The sequence below is a fragment of the Mytilus edulis genome, chromosome 5 (genome assembly GCF_963676685.1).
Source record: "Mytilus edulis chromosome 5, xbMytEdul2.2, whole genome shotgun sequence".
In the NCBI taxonomy this organism is placed as follows: domain Eukaryota; kingdom Metazoa; phylum Mollusca; class Bivalvia; order Mytilida; family Mytilidae; genus Mytilus; species Mytilus edulis.
The window spans coordinates 88128939-88144109 of NC_092348.1; the positions used below are offsets into that span (position 1 = coordinate 88128939).

At 30.5% G+C, this 15171-nt stretch overlaps 1 protein-coding gene across 4 annotated transcripts in view; it reads left to right on the forward strand.

Annotated features, from left to right (window-relative positions):
• LOC139524733 (F-actin-uncapping protein LRRC16A-like) overlaps positions 1 to 15171 on the forward strand; it is a 75511-nt gene that overhangs the window by 16987 nt on the left and 43353 nt on the right. For 3 of the 4 annotated variants that reach the window (XM_071319777.1, XM_071319778.1, XM_071319781.1), the window contains exons 9-21: positions 63 to 138; positions 1677 to 1765; positions 4144 to 4262; positions 5542 to 5732; positions 6482 to 6559; positions 8013 to 8194; positions 9041 to 9192; positions 10954 to 11053; positions 11546 to 11600; positions 12334 to 12437; positions 13117 to 13254; positions 14219 to 14312; positions 14592 to 14687. In XM_071319777.1, coding sequence (XP_071175878.1) covers positions 63 to 138; positions 1677 to 1765; positions 4144 to 4262; positions 5542 to 5732; positions 6482 to 6559; positions 8013 to 8194; positions 9041 to 9192; positions 10954 to 11053; positions 11546 to 11600; positions 12334 to 12437; positions 13117 to 13254; positions 14219 to 14312; positions 14592 to 14687 — 1474 coding nt within the window. The remainder of the gene's footprint in view (positions 1 to 62; positions 139 to 1676; positions 1766 to 4143; positions 4263 to 5541; positions 5733 to 6481; positions 6560 to 8012; positions 8195 to 9040; positions 9193 to 10953; positions 11054 to 11545; positions 11601 to 12333; positions 12438 to 13116; positions 13255 to 14218; positions 14313 to 14591; positions 14688 to 15171) is intronic. The other variant, XM_071319779.1, reaches the window with a different exon arrangement.

Below are 15171 nucleotides of genomic sequence, written 5' to 3' on the forward strand. Positions count from 1 at the left end.
AACAGTTCACCAGCATGCATGGTAAATACAATTGACATTACATATATATTTATACGTTACAGAGACTTACAGCCAATAGTGTCTGCAATAGAACATAACACATGGTTTACAGGTCTGGATCTCAGTGGAGTCAAAATGGTAACACTTCTTACTAGATTATTATCCAGTCTTATATATAGGGTTCCTATTATTTAAATGGTGACTGTCAATCTGAGGAGATTGACACAAGTTATGCCAAGAAAATAGAGTTCTGTGTCCTGCCTCCATAGCACCTCTAATTTTCCATGCCTCCTCACACCACATTTTAGGGCTATATTTGATTGAGCAACATAATCTCCAAAACATTTCTCTATAACATATTTACATGATACTTAAAATATTTCTTCAAAATAAAACCATTTCACATACCTATATCACGGTGTATCATCAGTTCACCGGATATAGGTACTAACCAAGCGGGCGTGATCGATTTAGACCTCTCACGGTAACGAAAATCTTTGTTTTGTTCACATAATATCAATGTGTACCTCAATCTAAATATAATTACTGTTCTAAGAAATGATTTGGTCGTAGGTTGATGATTAGAGATGTCTCATTATTTCCCCAAAACAAGAACGATTACTAAAAACATGTGCAAATACTTGTCAAAGAAGTTGGCACTCGTCTCATCCAATATAATTCTTTATTCATTACAACTGTTTTTTCTGATAGAAGGCCACTGTGCGTGTGTAATAAGTATAGCTGTATCAATAATTGGCATTGAAATATTTCATGCATCCGTTTTTGGATATTTTATCCCGAAAAGAAGCATTGTGTACGGTGTTTAGCTGACCACATAAATCCTTCTGTACGGTGCATGGATAAGTTGCTGTACACCGTACACAAAAACAAAATTTTCATACTCAATTATTACCCAAAAAGTTTCAAGGAATGCGTAATCACAGGAAGGTTTATGATTGGTAACTATTACTTTTGCCCTGTATTAGTTTTCTTTCAGGTAAAACATGTAAATGTCTCGACAATTGTATCGAGCTTGAAAGTTGAAATTGACATTCACAACTATTTGTGCATTTACAAGTTAATTGTTCTTATTAGAATATAAAAGTTGTCTTATAAATAGGAAAAAATCGATGCGAAAATTATTTTGGAGCAGGAATTTTAGATGTTGAGAAATGTACACGGAATGTTGATAAAACAAAACAAAGATTTTCATTACCGTGTCAGTTCAAAATCGATCATGCCCGCTTGGTTAGTACCTATATCCGCTGTACGATGATACACGGTGTATATAAAATAAGGAGATGAGACAAGTATTCAACAATGTCCAAAAACTGATACTGTATAGTTTGTCAAGTATCTGCCACTGTACATTTACTAAGTAACTAACGTCACGTACGTTACCTATTGTTTACGTTGCTTATTGTATACGTAATGTTGCCTTGTGTGCAATGCCTTATAACTTGAATACAATTTGATATGAACACACACCTTTCATTACTAACCCTTAAGCGAAGTACTAACGACAAGAAACACGATAAACTAAAGGCCTTACATGACTTTCCTGCTAAAAAAATTGAATCCACAGTATATTGAATAGAAATTATAATTCTAGTATCTGTTGATTAAAAAATGTAGAGAATTGTTTTTGTATTACATATTTGTCATTTCTATTCCAGACTGGTGAAACTCAAGCCGAAGTCCTAAAAGTTATGCACAAAAATTGTTTAATAGAAGATATAAATCTGAGTAATACAGGAATCACTGTGTAAGTTTAAAAAGAGAAAATTGAAAATCATCATGAAAATAGAGATGTTGAGAAACTTAACTTACACCTTTATCAGGTTTTGCCACTAGACATTAAGCAACCAGAAATCAATCAATCTATATCACTTTTTTTTGTGAGCTTTGCATCAATACATTCTGCTTAATTTATTGCATTTCATATACTTCTTAACATTTTTCATAACATCTCATTACAAAACTGTCTCGTTAAAGAAATTAACCTAACTAACTTTTTTGATATTTGTTGATAGACAAACATTTTTTTACTAGGAATTGAACTGCAAAAAATGTTAAGAGGAAAAAATATTTATGATTTAACAACTATTGGTTTGTTTGGAAAAATAAAAATCACTATATAATTTTATTGTTAAATATAACTTTGTCACAGTTAAAAAATCTATCAAAATTTTGTATATTATTTCTTTTCAATTTTTAAAAAATATTTTATCAATTGTTTTCAAATAATATTTTATGAAATTTTAGAAAAGTCATGGTGAATTCAAGGTTTGATATTGCCTCTGATTAATAAAGTGTACATAGAAACTGTGCTAGATTGTACATTATATCCCTCGTATACATGCATTATAACTAGTAAACAAAAATCCATATATCAGGAATAACTAAAATCAGATAATGTAATAAATACAATCAGTCATTATCAGTGTACAGTAAACATTTGCAAAAAAGTATTATGTTCTTTCATACATTATTGTATGGCCAACAGTATTTTTTTAATTTTTTTTTATGTCAAATCTACTTTAGTTGGGTGGCATTATGTTTTCTGATCTGTGCATCCTTCTTTCCATCCTTTTGTTGTCTGTTTTGTATAGGATCAAGGTAATGAGTTTATTAAAATATTAATGTTTATCGTCTTTGATATCTTCAACAATCAATAAACCCATTTTTGTCTCGCTTGACTGAGTCAAAAGTGGAGACATATGTATGATATTTTGTAGTGGCAGCTTCAACAATGTATTAGTTTGTGATTAGGTCTAGTTTATGGTGAACCACTAGTGGGAAGTCAAAGATGTTTGGTTTGCAGTTGTATTACTATTGGTACATTTCATTACCATGGAGATTATTTGTCCCCACCCCCTCAGTTATGGTCTATTGACTTTGAAACTTTTGTATAGTTTTCATGTATTAGTTTGTGATTAGGTCAGTTTATTTGGAATCACTAGTGGTAAGTTAATTATAATTGATACACATTTGTATATTTGGCATATCTCATTTCCATGGAGATTATTTGACCCCGCCCCTTCAGTTATGGTTTATTGACTTTGAAATTTTGCTTAGTTTACATGTATAAGTTTGTGTTTATGTTTGTTTAAAGGGAACTACTTATGAAAAGTCAATGGTTTTTGTCTGCAGTTATATTAGCCTCGGCACATCTCATTTCCATAGATATTCAATGATGTACCTTAAGTCATGGTTCATTGACTTTGAATATTTGAAAAACTTACATGTTAAAGTGTTGCTATTTTAATTTCAACATTTGCATTATCGAAATTACAAAAAAGCGAGACATATATCTGTGATAACAGTTTATTTACTCAAAATATTTATAGTGTTTTTGGGATATCAAATTAAGATTTTACAAACCTATGAGGTGATGACCTGCTTTGAGCTTCCCTTCAGTAACACCCATTGCTTCATATAATTTTAATATTGCATTATCATTTTATCGCAAGGGCAATTCATAAAAGAAGATTGCATTTCATTGCTATAGCAGTTTTTATTACTCATATTTTAGCTTCAAGGACACTGTGCCTATTTTTCAGATATTTTAAAATTCTTCAAAGTCAAGTCTTTACTAAATAATTAATTGTTGCCTGTTGATTTATTATCTGTTTTGATTAATCATATTTCCTCTTGTAGTAAAATGGTTTAAACTATTGTAATTGCTTTAAATTTATTTTGGTTACTTGCAATAAAAAAAAATTATATCACTTAAATAAAACATTTTAACATACTTTGAAATAAACTACTGTAAATTCAGAAATTATTGAGATGTTTTTATTATTGCTAAAACTGTGATACGTTTTAGTTGCAATAATTTTAAACTTGCATTTTATTTATTTTTATGTATATTAAACAGGACTTTTCTCAATATTACAAAGATTAACATCACATTTTAGTCTAAAATTACAAAATTACAATAATAAATGCAAGCAATAATTTCTGAACTTTCAGTAAATGAATTTTTTTCGTAGATTAGCTTTTTGCTAACATGCATTTCTTTTTTTCTACAATGGCACAGGTTTCTTGAAGGCGCTTTATCATTGTGCATTTATTAACATGCTTAACATGCTTGATAATATCATATTCATCACTAATTTGAAATAACTGTACTGTTTCCAGTACTCTGCTCGTACAATATTTCAGAGAATTTGTTGTCAAGTTAGGAACAGCCATCTTATCTAACACAGGAAGTCAGCTGACCAGGATAGATCTGTCCAAAAACCTACTGGATGATAGAGGTACTTGTTCATTTATAGAATACCAATACAATTAAAACAAATCTACTTCATTTACATATAAAGATGTTTAAAAGGAATAAAAATTCACTGGTGCATTATGTTTTCCAGTCCGTGAACTTGACCTATTTACTGTGGATTCATTAACTTTTATATGACCGCAAAAATTGAAAAATTTTTGGTTGTATATTGGTATCACGTTGGCGTCAGCGTCGTCGGCGTTGACCGAATACTTTTGGTTTTCACACTATAACTTTAGTTTAAGTAAATAGAAATCTATGAAATTTAAGCACAAGGTTTATGACCACAAAAGGAAGGTTGGGATTGATTTTGGGAGTTTTGATTCCAACTGTTTAGGAGTTAGGGGCCAAAAAAGGGCCCAAATAAGCATTTTCTTAGTTTTCGCACAATAACTTTAGTATAAGTAAATAGAAATCAATGAAATTTAAAGACAAGGTTTATGAACACAAAAGGAAGGTTTGGATTGATTTTGAGATTTGAGATCTTAACAGTTTAAGAATTAGGGGCCAAAAAGGGGCCCAAATAAGCATTTTCTTGGTTTTCGCACAATAACTTTAGTATAAGTAAATAGAAATCAATGAAATTTAAAGACAAGGTTTATGAACACAAAAGGAAGGTTTGGATTGATTTTGAGATTTGAGATCTTAACAGTTTAAGAATTAGGGGCCAAAAAGGAGCCCAAATAAGCATTTTTCTTGGTTTTCGTACCATCACTTTAGTATAAGTAAATAGAAATCTATGAAATTTAAACAAAAGGTTTATGACCATAAAAGGGAGGTTGGGATTGATTTTGGAAGTCCTCTCGACCAATCATATCAACATATTCCCTAATATGCAAATCATATAAGAATTATAAGGCAATAAATAGCTTATTGCTTTTCCTTTACATATTGTAGTATAATTTGCAATTAATAATAAAATGTGAATTTTCATATTGATGAACATCTTCTAAAGTTAAACATGTTAATTATAACACTTTAACAGGAACAAGAAACCCTAACTTTGACATGACATGTTATATTATTGATAGCGGGTTATTTTCGCGGGTTCTAAACTTTTGCTTTTTTTTCGCGTATAGAACAAAATCGCCAAAATAAATTCTGCTAATTTAAAAGTGCACATGCAAAGGTATCAATAAAAGTTTTAAATCCGCCAAATTAATAGCCTCCAAAATATTTCATATACCTAATTCAATGAAAATCGCGAAAATTTTACAACTGCGAAAATAATCTGCTATACGGTATATTATTTATGTTTCTAGCCATGATATCATTTCTTGGATCCCTGAGTAATCTATCAAGAGGACTGATTCATCTGAACATCAGTAATACAAAGTTAACAGGAAAAGGATTAAATAAAATATTTGAGTTAATGACACAACACGACTCAATCTTTGGTGGACTACAAGTACTGAATATCTCAGATAATTCAACTAAAGGAGAAGATTTACAGGTATAGTTGTAGAAAAGGGGGGAAAGCATGAGGCAATAAAAAATTACATGTCTGAGGTAAACTTATAATACCTTGACCAAAATGAAAACAGCAAATACAACTGTACACTAAAAAAGACTAAATATTAGGGAAAATAAATTTTAAAACTTGGTGTGGATGGAAAAACTAAAGACTGAGCAACAACAATCTTCATACTTCTTGACATGAAAGAGTAAAAATACACTTAAGGCTGTTCAAACATGAGACATATTCAGGAAATTATTATTAATATATAAAAAAGGAAGCTATTTGTATTCTTCTATGAGACAACTATAACTGTGATCAAGTGTCATCCTTGAGTTCCTTAAAAGTAATAATGTCAAAATGTTAGAAAAATAAAATTTCAACAAATAGAAAAAAAATATAGAGGATATTTTGTTTTTTACCTCATATTTCCAGAAATTAATTCTGTGAAAAATGAACACTAGTACTGTTCTAAGAAGGCTTAAGCATGATAATTTTCAAATATAAAACTGACAATCTATATTTACTCCTGATTTGTAATGTCAATTTTTAAAGTTATTAGTGTTATTAGTAAGAAGAGTCATCATTGATGTGATTAAGATGAAAGTTATATGCCAAGTATCAGTTATAATGATTCAACTCAAATACTCAATAGACTTTGTATTTCCATTCTCAATTTTATCTTAACACAATTATGAATTAATTATGAAACAGCAATATAAAAATTATGATTTTTTAACTTTCAGAACATGTACAGATTCCTGGGTAATCCAAATAATATAACACATCTAGATTTATCTGGAATAGAATGTGCCTTAGAAAATGTAAGTAGACCAGTCATGTATTTAGAATTTAATGTTTTGTTTTCTAATAGCAGGTATTTTATGATTAGATTACTTATTGGTTAAATCCTTTCAATGTTTGCTGTTGAAAACCCAGCAGAAGTTTTACTGTTACTGCCTGACAAAATTGATGCTATTTAAAACCAAAATCCCATATATAGTTCTTTGTTTTTGAAAGCCTGGTGATAAGTTTTAGCTATTGAAAGGGTATCAAGAGTTCAAAATTTAGCACAATCATCATTTAGTTTGGTTCTTCAATAAATTTAATCATTTTATAACATGAAAAGAAAAAGACAAAGAGGGTGGTAAAGGGGGGTGCTTGTACGAAAAAAACGTGAAATAAGACATAATTTCACGTTGAACGTGAAATAATTTCTGTAATGAACGTTGCACGAAAAATAAATACTTTTATTTGAACCTTTTGTGACTGAGTCACTGTCTTCTTGTATATATTAACTCTTTGTTTTACTTGATATTCCCGATTTAGTATACACATTTATGATATAATTGGTTTACGGCTTTTTAAAAAGTATTTCTCGACGATCCCTGCCAAGTGTTCGAATTTTATTTGAAAAATACCGAGCACGCAAAATAAGACTTTGAAAATCACGATGCACGTAAAATTAAATAAGCAGAACACGTTGAACGAGGCACCCGTCTTGCACGACTGAACGTCAAATAAAAAAGTAAAATCACGTTGAAAGTGAAATAAAAAACGGCGATCACGTTGCACGAAAATAACCCTTTACCACCCTTGACAAATATTGATACAGCAAGATAAAAACAAAGTAGAATAAGTTATGGATTAAAATCTTAACCATAAAAGTCAAAGCCAATTGTACCGAAAGGTTTTCAAATGTTGTTGAAACAGAAATACATTTGAACAATACAAATCCAGAGATTGTGGACACTTTGACTTGGTGAGTATCTAGATAATTAAAATTTTTATTGCATAGCAACATAATATTTCTCACAGAAAGTAACCAAAAGTAAGCATGCAATAAATTCCAATATTGCACTAGTGCAATAAATCTTAAAAAATCATGATGTCATCAACAACAAAATCTTAGTTTAAACCCATTTTTACTTTCAAATATTTATTGCGATACAATAAAAGGGTTATTGCATGAATATTGGTGAATATTGTCCCTCGTACAACATATATTGCACTCGCAAGCTCGTGCAATATAAAATTCTACTCGGGACAATATTCCCCAATATTCATGCTATAATCCTATAGTATTAAGCAATCTGACACATATATATTAATCTGATATTGTTGATAATCATATTGAATTTGCAACATGGCAATAAATGCACCAAATGCACGCAATAATTTCTGAAGTTAGAGCACCTAAACCCTTGATTAGGTTATAAGTGTAAGAATTGTTAACATTCTACACATACTTTTATTATAATTATTGTGTATTTTCAGTTGATGGTTGCATTACAGAGGGGATGTACAAGTTTAACACACTTGTACCTGTCCAGAAATGTGTACACACATAAAAAGAAGGAAATAGCTGTACAACCTTCATGGAAACAGTTTTTTGCCAGCACCTGTAGTTTAGAATATCTAGATATGTCATTTTGTAAAATACCAGTTGATGCTTTAAAGTAAGTCACACCGACCTAATTTCAATTGTTTGTTTTGAATTTATGTCATTGCTGTAAATGATAAAATGATATCATACAAATTTATCAATAGTAAAAGTAAAATAAAAAAAAATACAGAACGCTGAGGAAAATTCCTAATAGAAAGTCCTTAATCAAATGGCAAAATCAAAAGTAAATTATCAATCTGAAAATAATTGAAAACTCACAATTAGGTTGATGTTTGTGCCTTTTCTCTCTCTTAAAATCAGCCTTCAGAAATGTTTTATTTTATTAAGGTAGGAGAAATCTGTATGATGAGTCTTTTGTAAAATGCCTTTCTTTTGCATGTTTGATATTGGTATAGTAGAATTAGTCTCAGGAAAATATTATATTAAAATAGCAATGAAAACGAGTAGATCATGGAATACATGTGTAGAATAAGCCTTAATGTAATTGTATGAGACAAATTTCAATTGTCATAAAACATATACTCATCATACACCAAACCTTCATCAAGTACCCCTCATTAGGTACCCCTCATTAGGTACCCTAGAAATCATAATACCAAATACATAAACTTATTTACAAATATCAAAACAATTTCAAGCTTAAACAACATCCTGAAAAATCAAAAATACTGTAAACATATTTATTTTGCGAGCGAATTATTTGTTATGACTTTCAAAAGTGGAAAAATAACACCAATATAAATCGTTGCATTATATTTACAACTTGGTTCTTTCATTATCAAGTGAATTTGAAAATCGCAAAATTAAACCAGTGCAAATTAGGATAGAAATTGTCATAAATGCTTCCCTTTCTTCTATGAATGAAGACAAAGATTAAAGTATTGATTTTCCATTACAGAGAACTAATGTTGGGAATTTCTAGTAATATGCATTTGACAAACCTCCAGTTAAATGTGGCGGGTAACGACTTCCAACAATCAGGATCAATGAATATAGAGAGTACCATAGCTAATATACATAATATAGCTAGCTTAGACATCAGTAATAATAGTAAGTATGACCTTTGACCTGGTAATGACAGCCAACAGTCAGGTTCATAGGTTATTTATACAATATAGCTAGCTTAGACATCAGTAATAATAGTAAGTATGACCTTTGACCTGGTAATGACAGCCAACAGTCAGGTTCATAGGTTATTTATACAATATAGCTAGCTTAGACATCAGCAATAATAGTAAGCATGACCTTTGACCTGATAATGACCTCCAACAGTCATGTTCATAGCTAATATACACATTAAAGAGCAGGCTAATGGCGCTACAAGGCAGCACTTGCACCCGCAAAGTGGAAAGGTATTAATATAAGTTGCAAAAACTTGTTTCCCAATCCACTATAATTAAATAGGTTTAAACTTATATACACAATAAAGCTAGCTTAGACATCATTAATAATAGTAAGTTTGAACTTTGATCTGGTAATGACCTCGAACAGTTATGTTCATAGCTAATATACACAATATAGCTAGCTTAAACACCAGTAATAAAAGAAAGTATGACCTTTGACCTAGTAATGACCTCCAACAGTCAGAATCACAATATAGCTAGCTTAGACATTAGTAATAATAGTAGGTTTGAACTTTGGCCTGGTAATGACCTCTAACAGTCAGAATCACAATATAGCTAGCTTAGACATCAGTAATAATAATAAGTTTGACCTTTGACCTAGTAATGACCCCCAACAGTCAGAATCACAATATAGCTAGCTTAGACGTCAGTAATAATAGTAATTTTGAACTTTGACCGACCTGGTAATGACCTAGAACAGTCCAAATCACAACATAGCTAGCTTAGACGTCAGTAATAATAGTAATTTTGAACTTTGACCGACCTGGTAATGACCTAGAACAGTCCAAATCACAACATAGCTAGCTTAGACGTCAGTAATAATAGTAATTTTGAACTTTGACCGACCTGGTAATGACCTAGAACAGTCCAAATCACAACATAGCTAGCTTAGACGTCAGTAATAATAGTAATTTTGAACTTTGACCGACCTGGTAATGACCTAGAACAGTCCAAATCACAACATAGCTAGCTTAGACATCAGTAATAATAGTAAGTTTGACCTTTGTCCTGGTAATGACCCCCAACAGTCAGAATCATAGCTAATATCTTAAACATAAGCAATAATAGTAAATTTGACCTGTCTTTCATCTCATTGTAAATTTAATGATTTACAGCAGACTGGCTCATAGACAGAAAGTATTGCTTCAGACAGTATTGTGAAAATAGATGAATTTCACATTTTTGCCTTTTGTCTTTTGCCTTTAATCTTCTATGTCACAATGCTTATTTTATAATTTCACAGTAAGTTTTTGAAGGACCAATGTATATAGAGAGTATCATAGCTAAAATATGAAATTAAAATAGATATCAAATGTCCACCTGAATATTGATTAACTTCAAGTTTACAGAGAGAGGCAAATAATGTTTAGGTATATAGAATAGTTTGATAATTTCTGATCATAGTAAATTAAAGATGAAATGATGATAGATAAATCAGAAGACCATTACAATTTTGTGCTGTTCTTCATCTTGATGTTACATTGTATAAACAATAATGTGAGATAAATACGCACATGTCACATAGACACAAGGTACTTATAAAGCTGGCATTTATACTTTGATTTTTGTGTGTGTTCTCCATTCAAGTTAATAATACAGGGCAAAAATGAATGATATTTGAATTCTGCTAAAGATTTATGACATATAAGAATTTAATGGTGATAACTTATTTATATCTTTTTTGTAGATTTAGACCAAGGATTGGCAACACTGTTACCATGGATAAAAACAAACAAAAGTTTAAAACGTTTGTCAATAGGCAGAAACTTTGAACATGTAAAACAAAAGTAAGCACAAGATTATTTTCCTTTAAAGCACTGTTCAAACAAATTTCTACAGTGGTTTTTGTATCAATTTCTTCTGTCCACCTACCAATAACTTATTAATTTAAACTTTATTGCATATTTAAACTACCCCAGCAGCTATACAAATATTAAATTTTGATAGTAAAAAGATAAAACCAATTTGAAATTTAGTTTTGGGCTGTTGCAGAAGAAAGGGCTTGGTGGAGGTGCATGGAAAACACAGTTTAGATCCAACAAACTACTCGTAGTATAACATTTCATTTTATTATGTAAAATGCAACCATTAATCTATCTATGTTTCTTCCATAGCCCCCTCCATGGAGGTGATCAATTTTGAGACAGCCCTTACTAATACTAAGAGCTGGTTATAATATTTTTCAGTTTTATACAACAGTAAAGAAATTCAAGCATAGAAATTTAAAGTAAACAGTAATTGGATTATTGAATTCTCTACATGTTTTAAATTATTTTCAGACAATTACCGACAGTTTTAGATGGAATAGTACAACTTATACAGGATGAGGATTGTGTAAGTTAACATGACCAATACTCACTGTATTAAAAGTTTGCTTCTAAAAACAGTAGAGTAGAGATTACTTATTTCTGGTTAATGATTGATCAAATGCATCATTAAGGTGTTCATGTCCATAAAAAGTAGCATTTTATCTTTGTGGAATACTGCAGATTCATTTATTTTTGTGGGTACTAATTTTCGTGATTTGAGGAAAACTTGCATATTCTTGGGAGATTTAATTTTGTGGTTTTGACAAAGTCTGCATACATTCCTTTAGAAAATTTGTAATTCGTTGAATATTTAAATTAGTTGTTCCCTTGTACCTACGAAATCCGCGAAAATTGGTATCTAAAGAATGTTAATGAATCCACAGTATAGAAATGGTATACTGACATCAGAGGTCTCTAAACACATAAGCTCCTAACAAATTTCACCATTTTGCCTCTGATGGACCAACACTGGTCAGGCTTTGAAACATCACCAGGCACTGTTAATTATGTGTATTGACATATTCTATATTTTTGTGCTTTAGCATTTTATCTTTGATAGAAGGTTATTCTCTGGAGTAGGTTTATTTTTGACAGTGAACAAAAACAAATGAGACAAACAAATGTTATTGACAAGGGACAGGCACATACAGAATATTGCAATTATTGTTATAAACATTTGGTACTTTACTTTATTAGTGAAATAGCTTGTTACCACAGTTTTTATACAAAGTTAATGTGTACAAATAACATTTTTGTAGGATTTAGAATCTCTGTCTCTGGCTGACTCCAAACTAAAACATCATATATCACTGGTCATCAATGCTTTAGGCAGTAATGGGTCTCTTACAGAACTAGATATAAGGTGAGTTGAGTATTTTAAGAGTCAGTACTAGGCACATAATCGTTACTAGATCATCATGAAGCAGACACAAATTTGAAGTTGACAATGTTCAAACAATCTTCACTGTGCTTGGTATGAAAGCAGATGTAAAACTCATATATATGTCAACACCCTGACTTGGAATACAGGATAATAAAATAAGTCAATTTTGCATTTAGCAGGCAATTTGAATGAAGCTTGTTAAAAGCTCAGCAATACTAAAAAGAAGAACTTTAATTTGTCATACAACTAATTGTAATGCATACACATAGTATTACATAGTACAGTGAAGCTTCTTTAAACTGGCCCCTTTGAATATTGGTTCTCCCTCATACCTGCCGATTCAAATTCAATTAAATTGTCATGTAACTTTATTAAACTGGCCACCCTTGTAAACTGGATACCAGCTGGTATTTTTGTATTTAGATACTGATAATGATCAATAAAATGTAACCTCTTAAAACCAGCCTTGTCATCTGAAATCACTGATCAGGACATATAATTGATAATTAAACAAAAGTTAATCGGTCAATCAGGACACCTAATGTTTTATATTGGTAAAAGAAATTAGGAAATATGCTCTGTTGGCAAGCCTTACATGTAAAATTTGGAAAATTGTCATATACATATATCTGTAAGTTGTAAATTTCTTTGATTCCAGTGGTAATCAGTTCGGAGATTTTGGTGCTAGAATGTTAAGTAAAGCTTTACAGATAAACAACAAACTAAAGACCATTATCTGGGACAAGAATGGTGTCACTTCACAAGGCTTTGAAGATGTAGCAGATGCTTTAGAAAAGTAGGTCATTGTGACTGTATTTTACCTTTATGTTTGAATCTTAGAAAAGTAATATATTTATACATTGGAAAAGTAAGAAACAAATATAATGCTATTTTATTTTTTGTTTAGATAAAACCAACATGTGAATATAAAAAAGAAGATATGGTATGATTGTTAATGAGACAACTGTCCACAAGAGATCAAATGACACAGAGATCACTGTACGGCCTTCAAAGTTGAGCAATGCCCATACCCCATAGTCAGCTATAAAAGGCCATGAAATAACAATGTAAATTAATTCAAACATGAAAAATAACAGTCTAATCTATGTTTAAAGAGTGAACAAAAAACAAATATGAAACACATAAACAAACGACAACCACTGAATCACATGCTCCTGACTTGGGACAGACACATACATACATAATGTGGCAGGGTTAAACATGTTATCAGGATCCCAACCTCTTATTACCTGGGACAGTGATGTAACAAAGTGGAAAGGGATTAATATAAGTTGCATAAACTTGTTTCCCAATCTACTATAAATAAATATGTTTAAACTAGTGATGTAACAGTACAACATAAGAACAAACTATCAAACTCAGTTGAAAAAGGCTTAACTCATCAGATGAATAAAAATACAAATACTACAAATACAAATGGATACTTTATCATTCCAACAACAAAAAGACAATAAGTACAGATCTGAGAAGACTTGTAGTTTTTTGACAGTTAGTTCAAATTCACTAACAACTAATAAAAAAATTATGCATCTAAGACTTAAGCCTTCTTTCTGAAATCTACCTTGAAAAGAGAAAAATATTTAATGTCTACATAAGTTAAAATCAAAATATACAACAGGACTTTCATTATTTACTATTTGGAGAAGCATATAATAACATAGATTTGTATTGTCTCTTGACAATATGAAATGAATGCTTAAAGGTAAGACTTATGTATGAATCACTTATCTTTTTTTAAGGAATTTCACAATGAAGAAAATGCCTACCCCAGTAAATGATATGGTTCTGGCTCAACAAAGAAACCCTGAGAAAACTGAAGCAGCAATACAGAGGGTAGGTTCTATCTCACCACATTATGTCGGGGGAAACAGACAGTTTTATAGTTATCTATGTAAGGATAACTTGCATATTTTTCTGTGTTCAAAGTAATTTTGACTTGTTATACAATTTGTTTTTTGTTAAATTTGTAGAATTTAAGGTTTATGCTATCTGGTTATATTTAAAACAGGAAAATCATTTATAAACTTGATTCTTTGTGCCAACTTCAGAAAACATTACACTTCAAATATTCGATTTGATTTATGTGTCAGTTGTATTATATAATGATTGCAGATAGAAGCACTGTTACAGAGAAACCACAGTCCACAGAAATACCTGGTTAATCGTGATTATAAGATACAAGGGTGTTATCTCAGCTCTACACAACAGGTAGGAATGTTATTATATATTTCAAGAATTAAATTACTGAGTATTCATCATGACCTACATGGTTTTTATGAAATGTATATTTGAACCACAAATGTAAGTGTTGTTAAAATGCAAATTTTCTTTTTGCATTATATGCAGTATTAGTAAAAACCATGAAGCAAGAAAAATACCAAAATAGCATGCATAAATACAAATAACAAATGCTTTAAACAAGTGAAAAAGTCTTTAGTAGTAGATAAAGAGAAGTTGGTGACGCAAATTTATAATGTATTATAAATAAAAAAATGGTTATTAATCTCATGTTACAATTTCACTTTGCAATCTTCTTATTTTGATTACAATGACATAACTGAAAAAAAGTTAACAATTACATTTCTGACTCATTACGTTACAATTACATTACTGACACATTTGACTACAATTACAGTACTGACACGTTTCATTACAATTACATTACTGACACATTTCATTACAATTATATTAC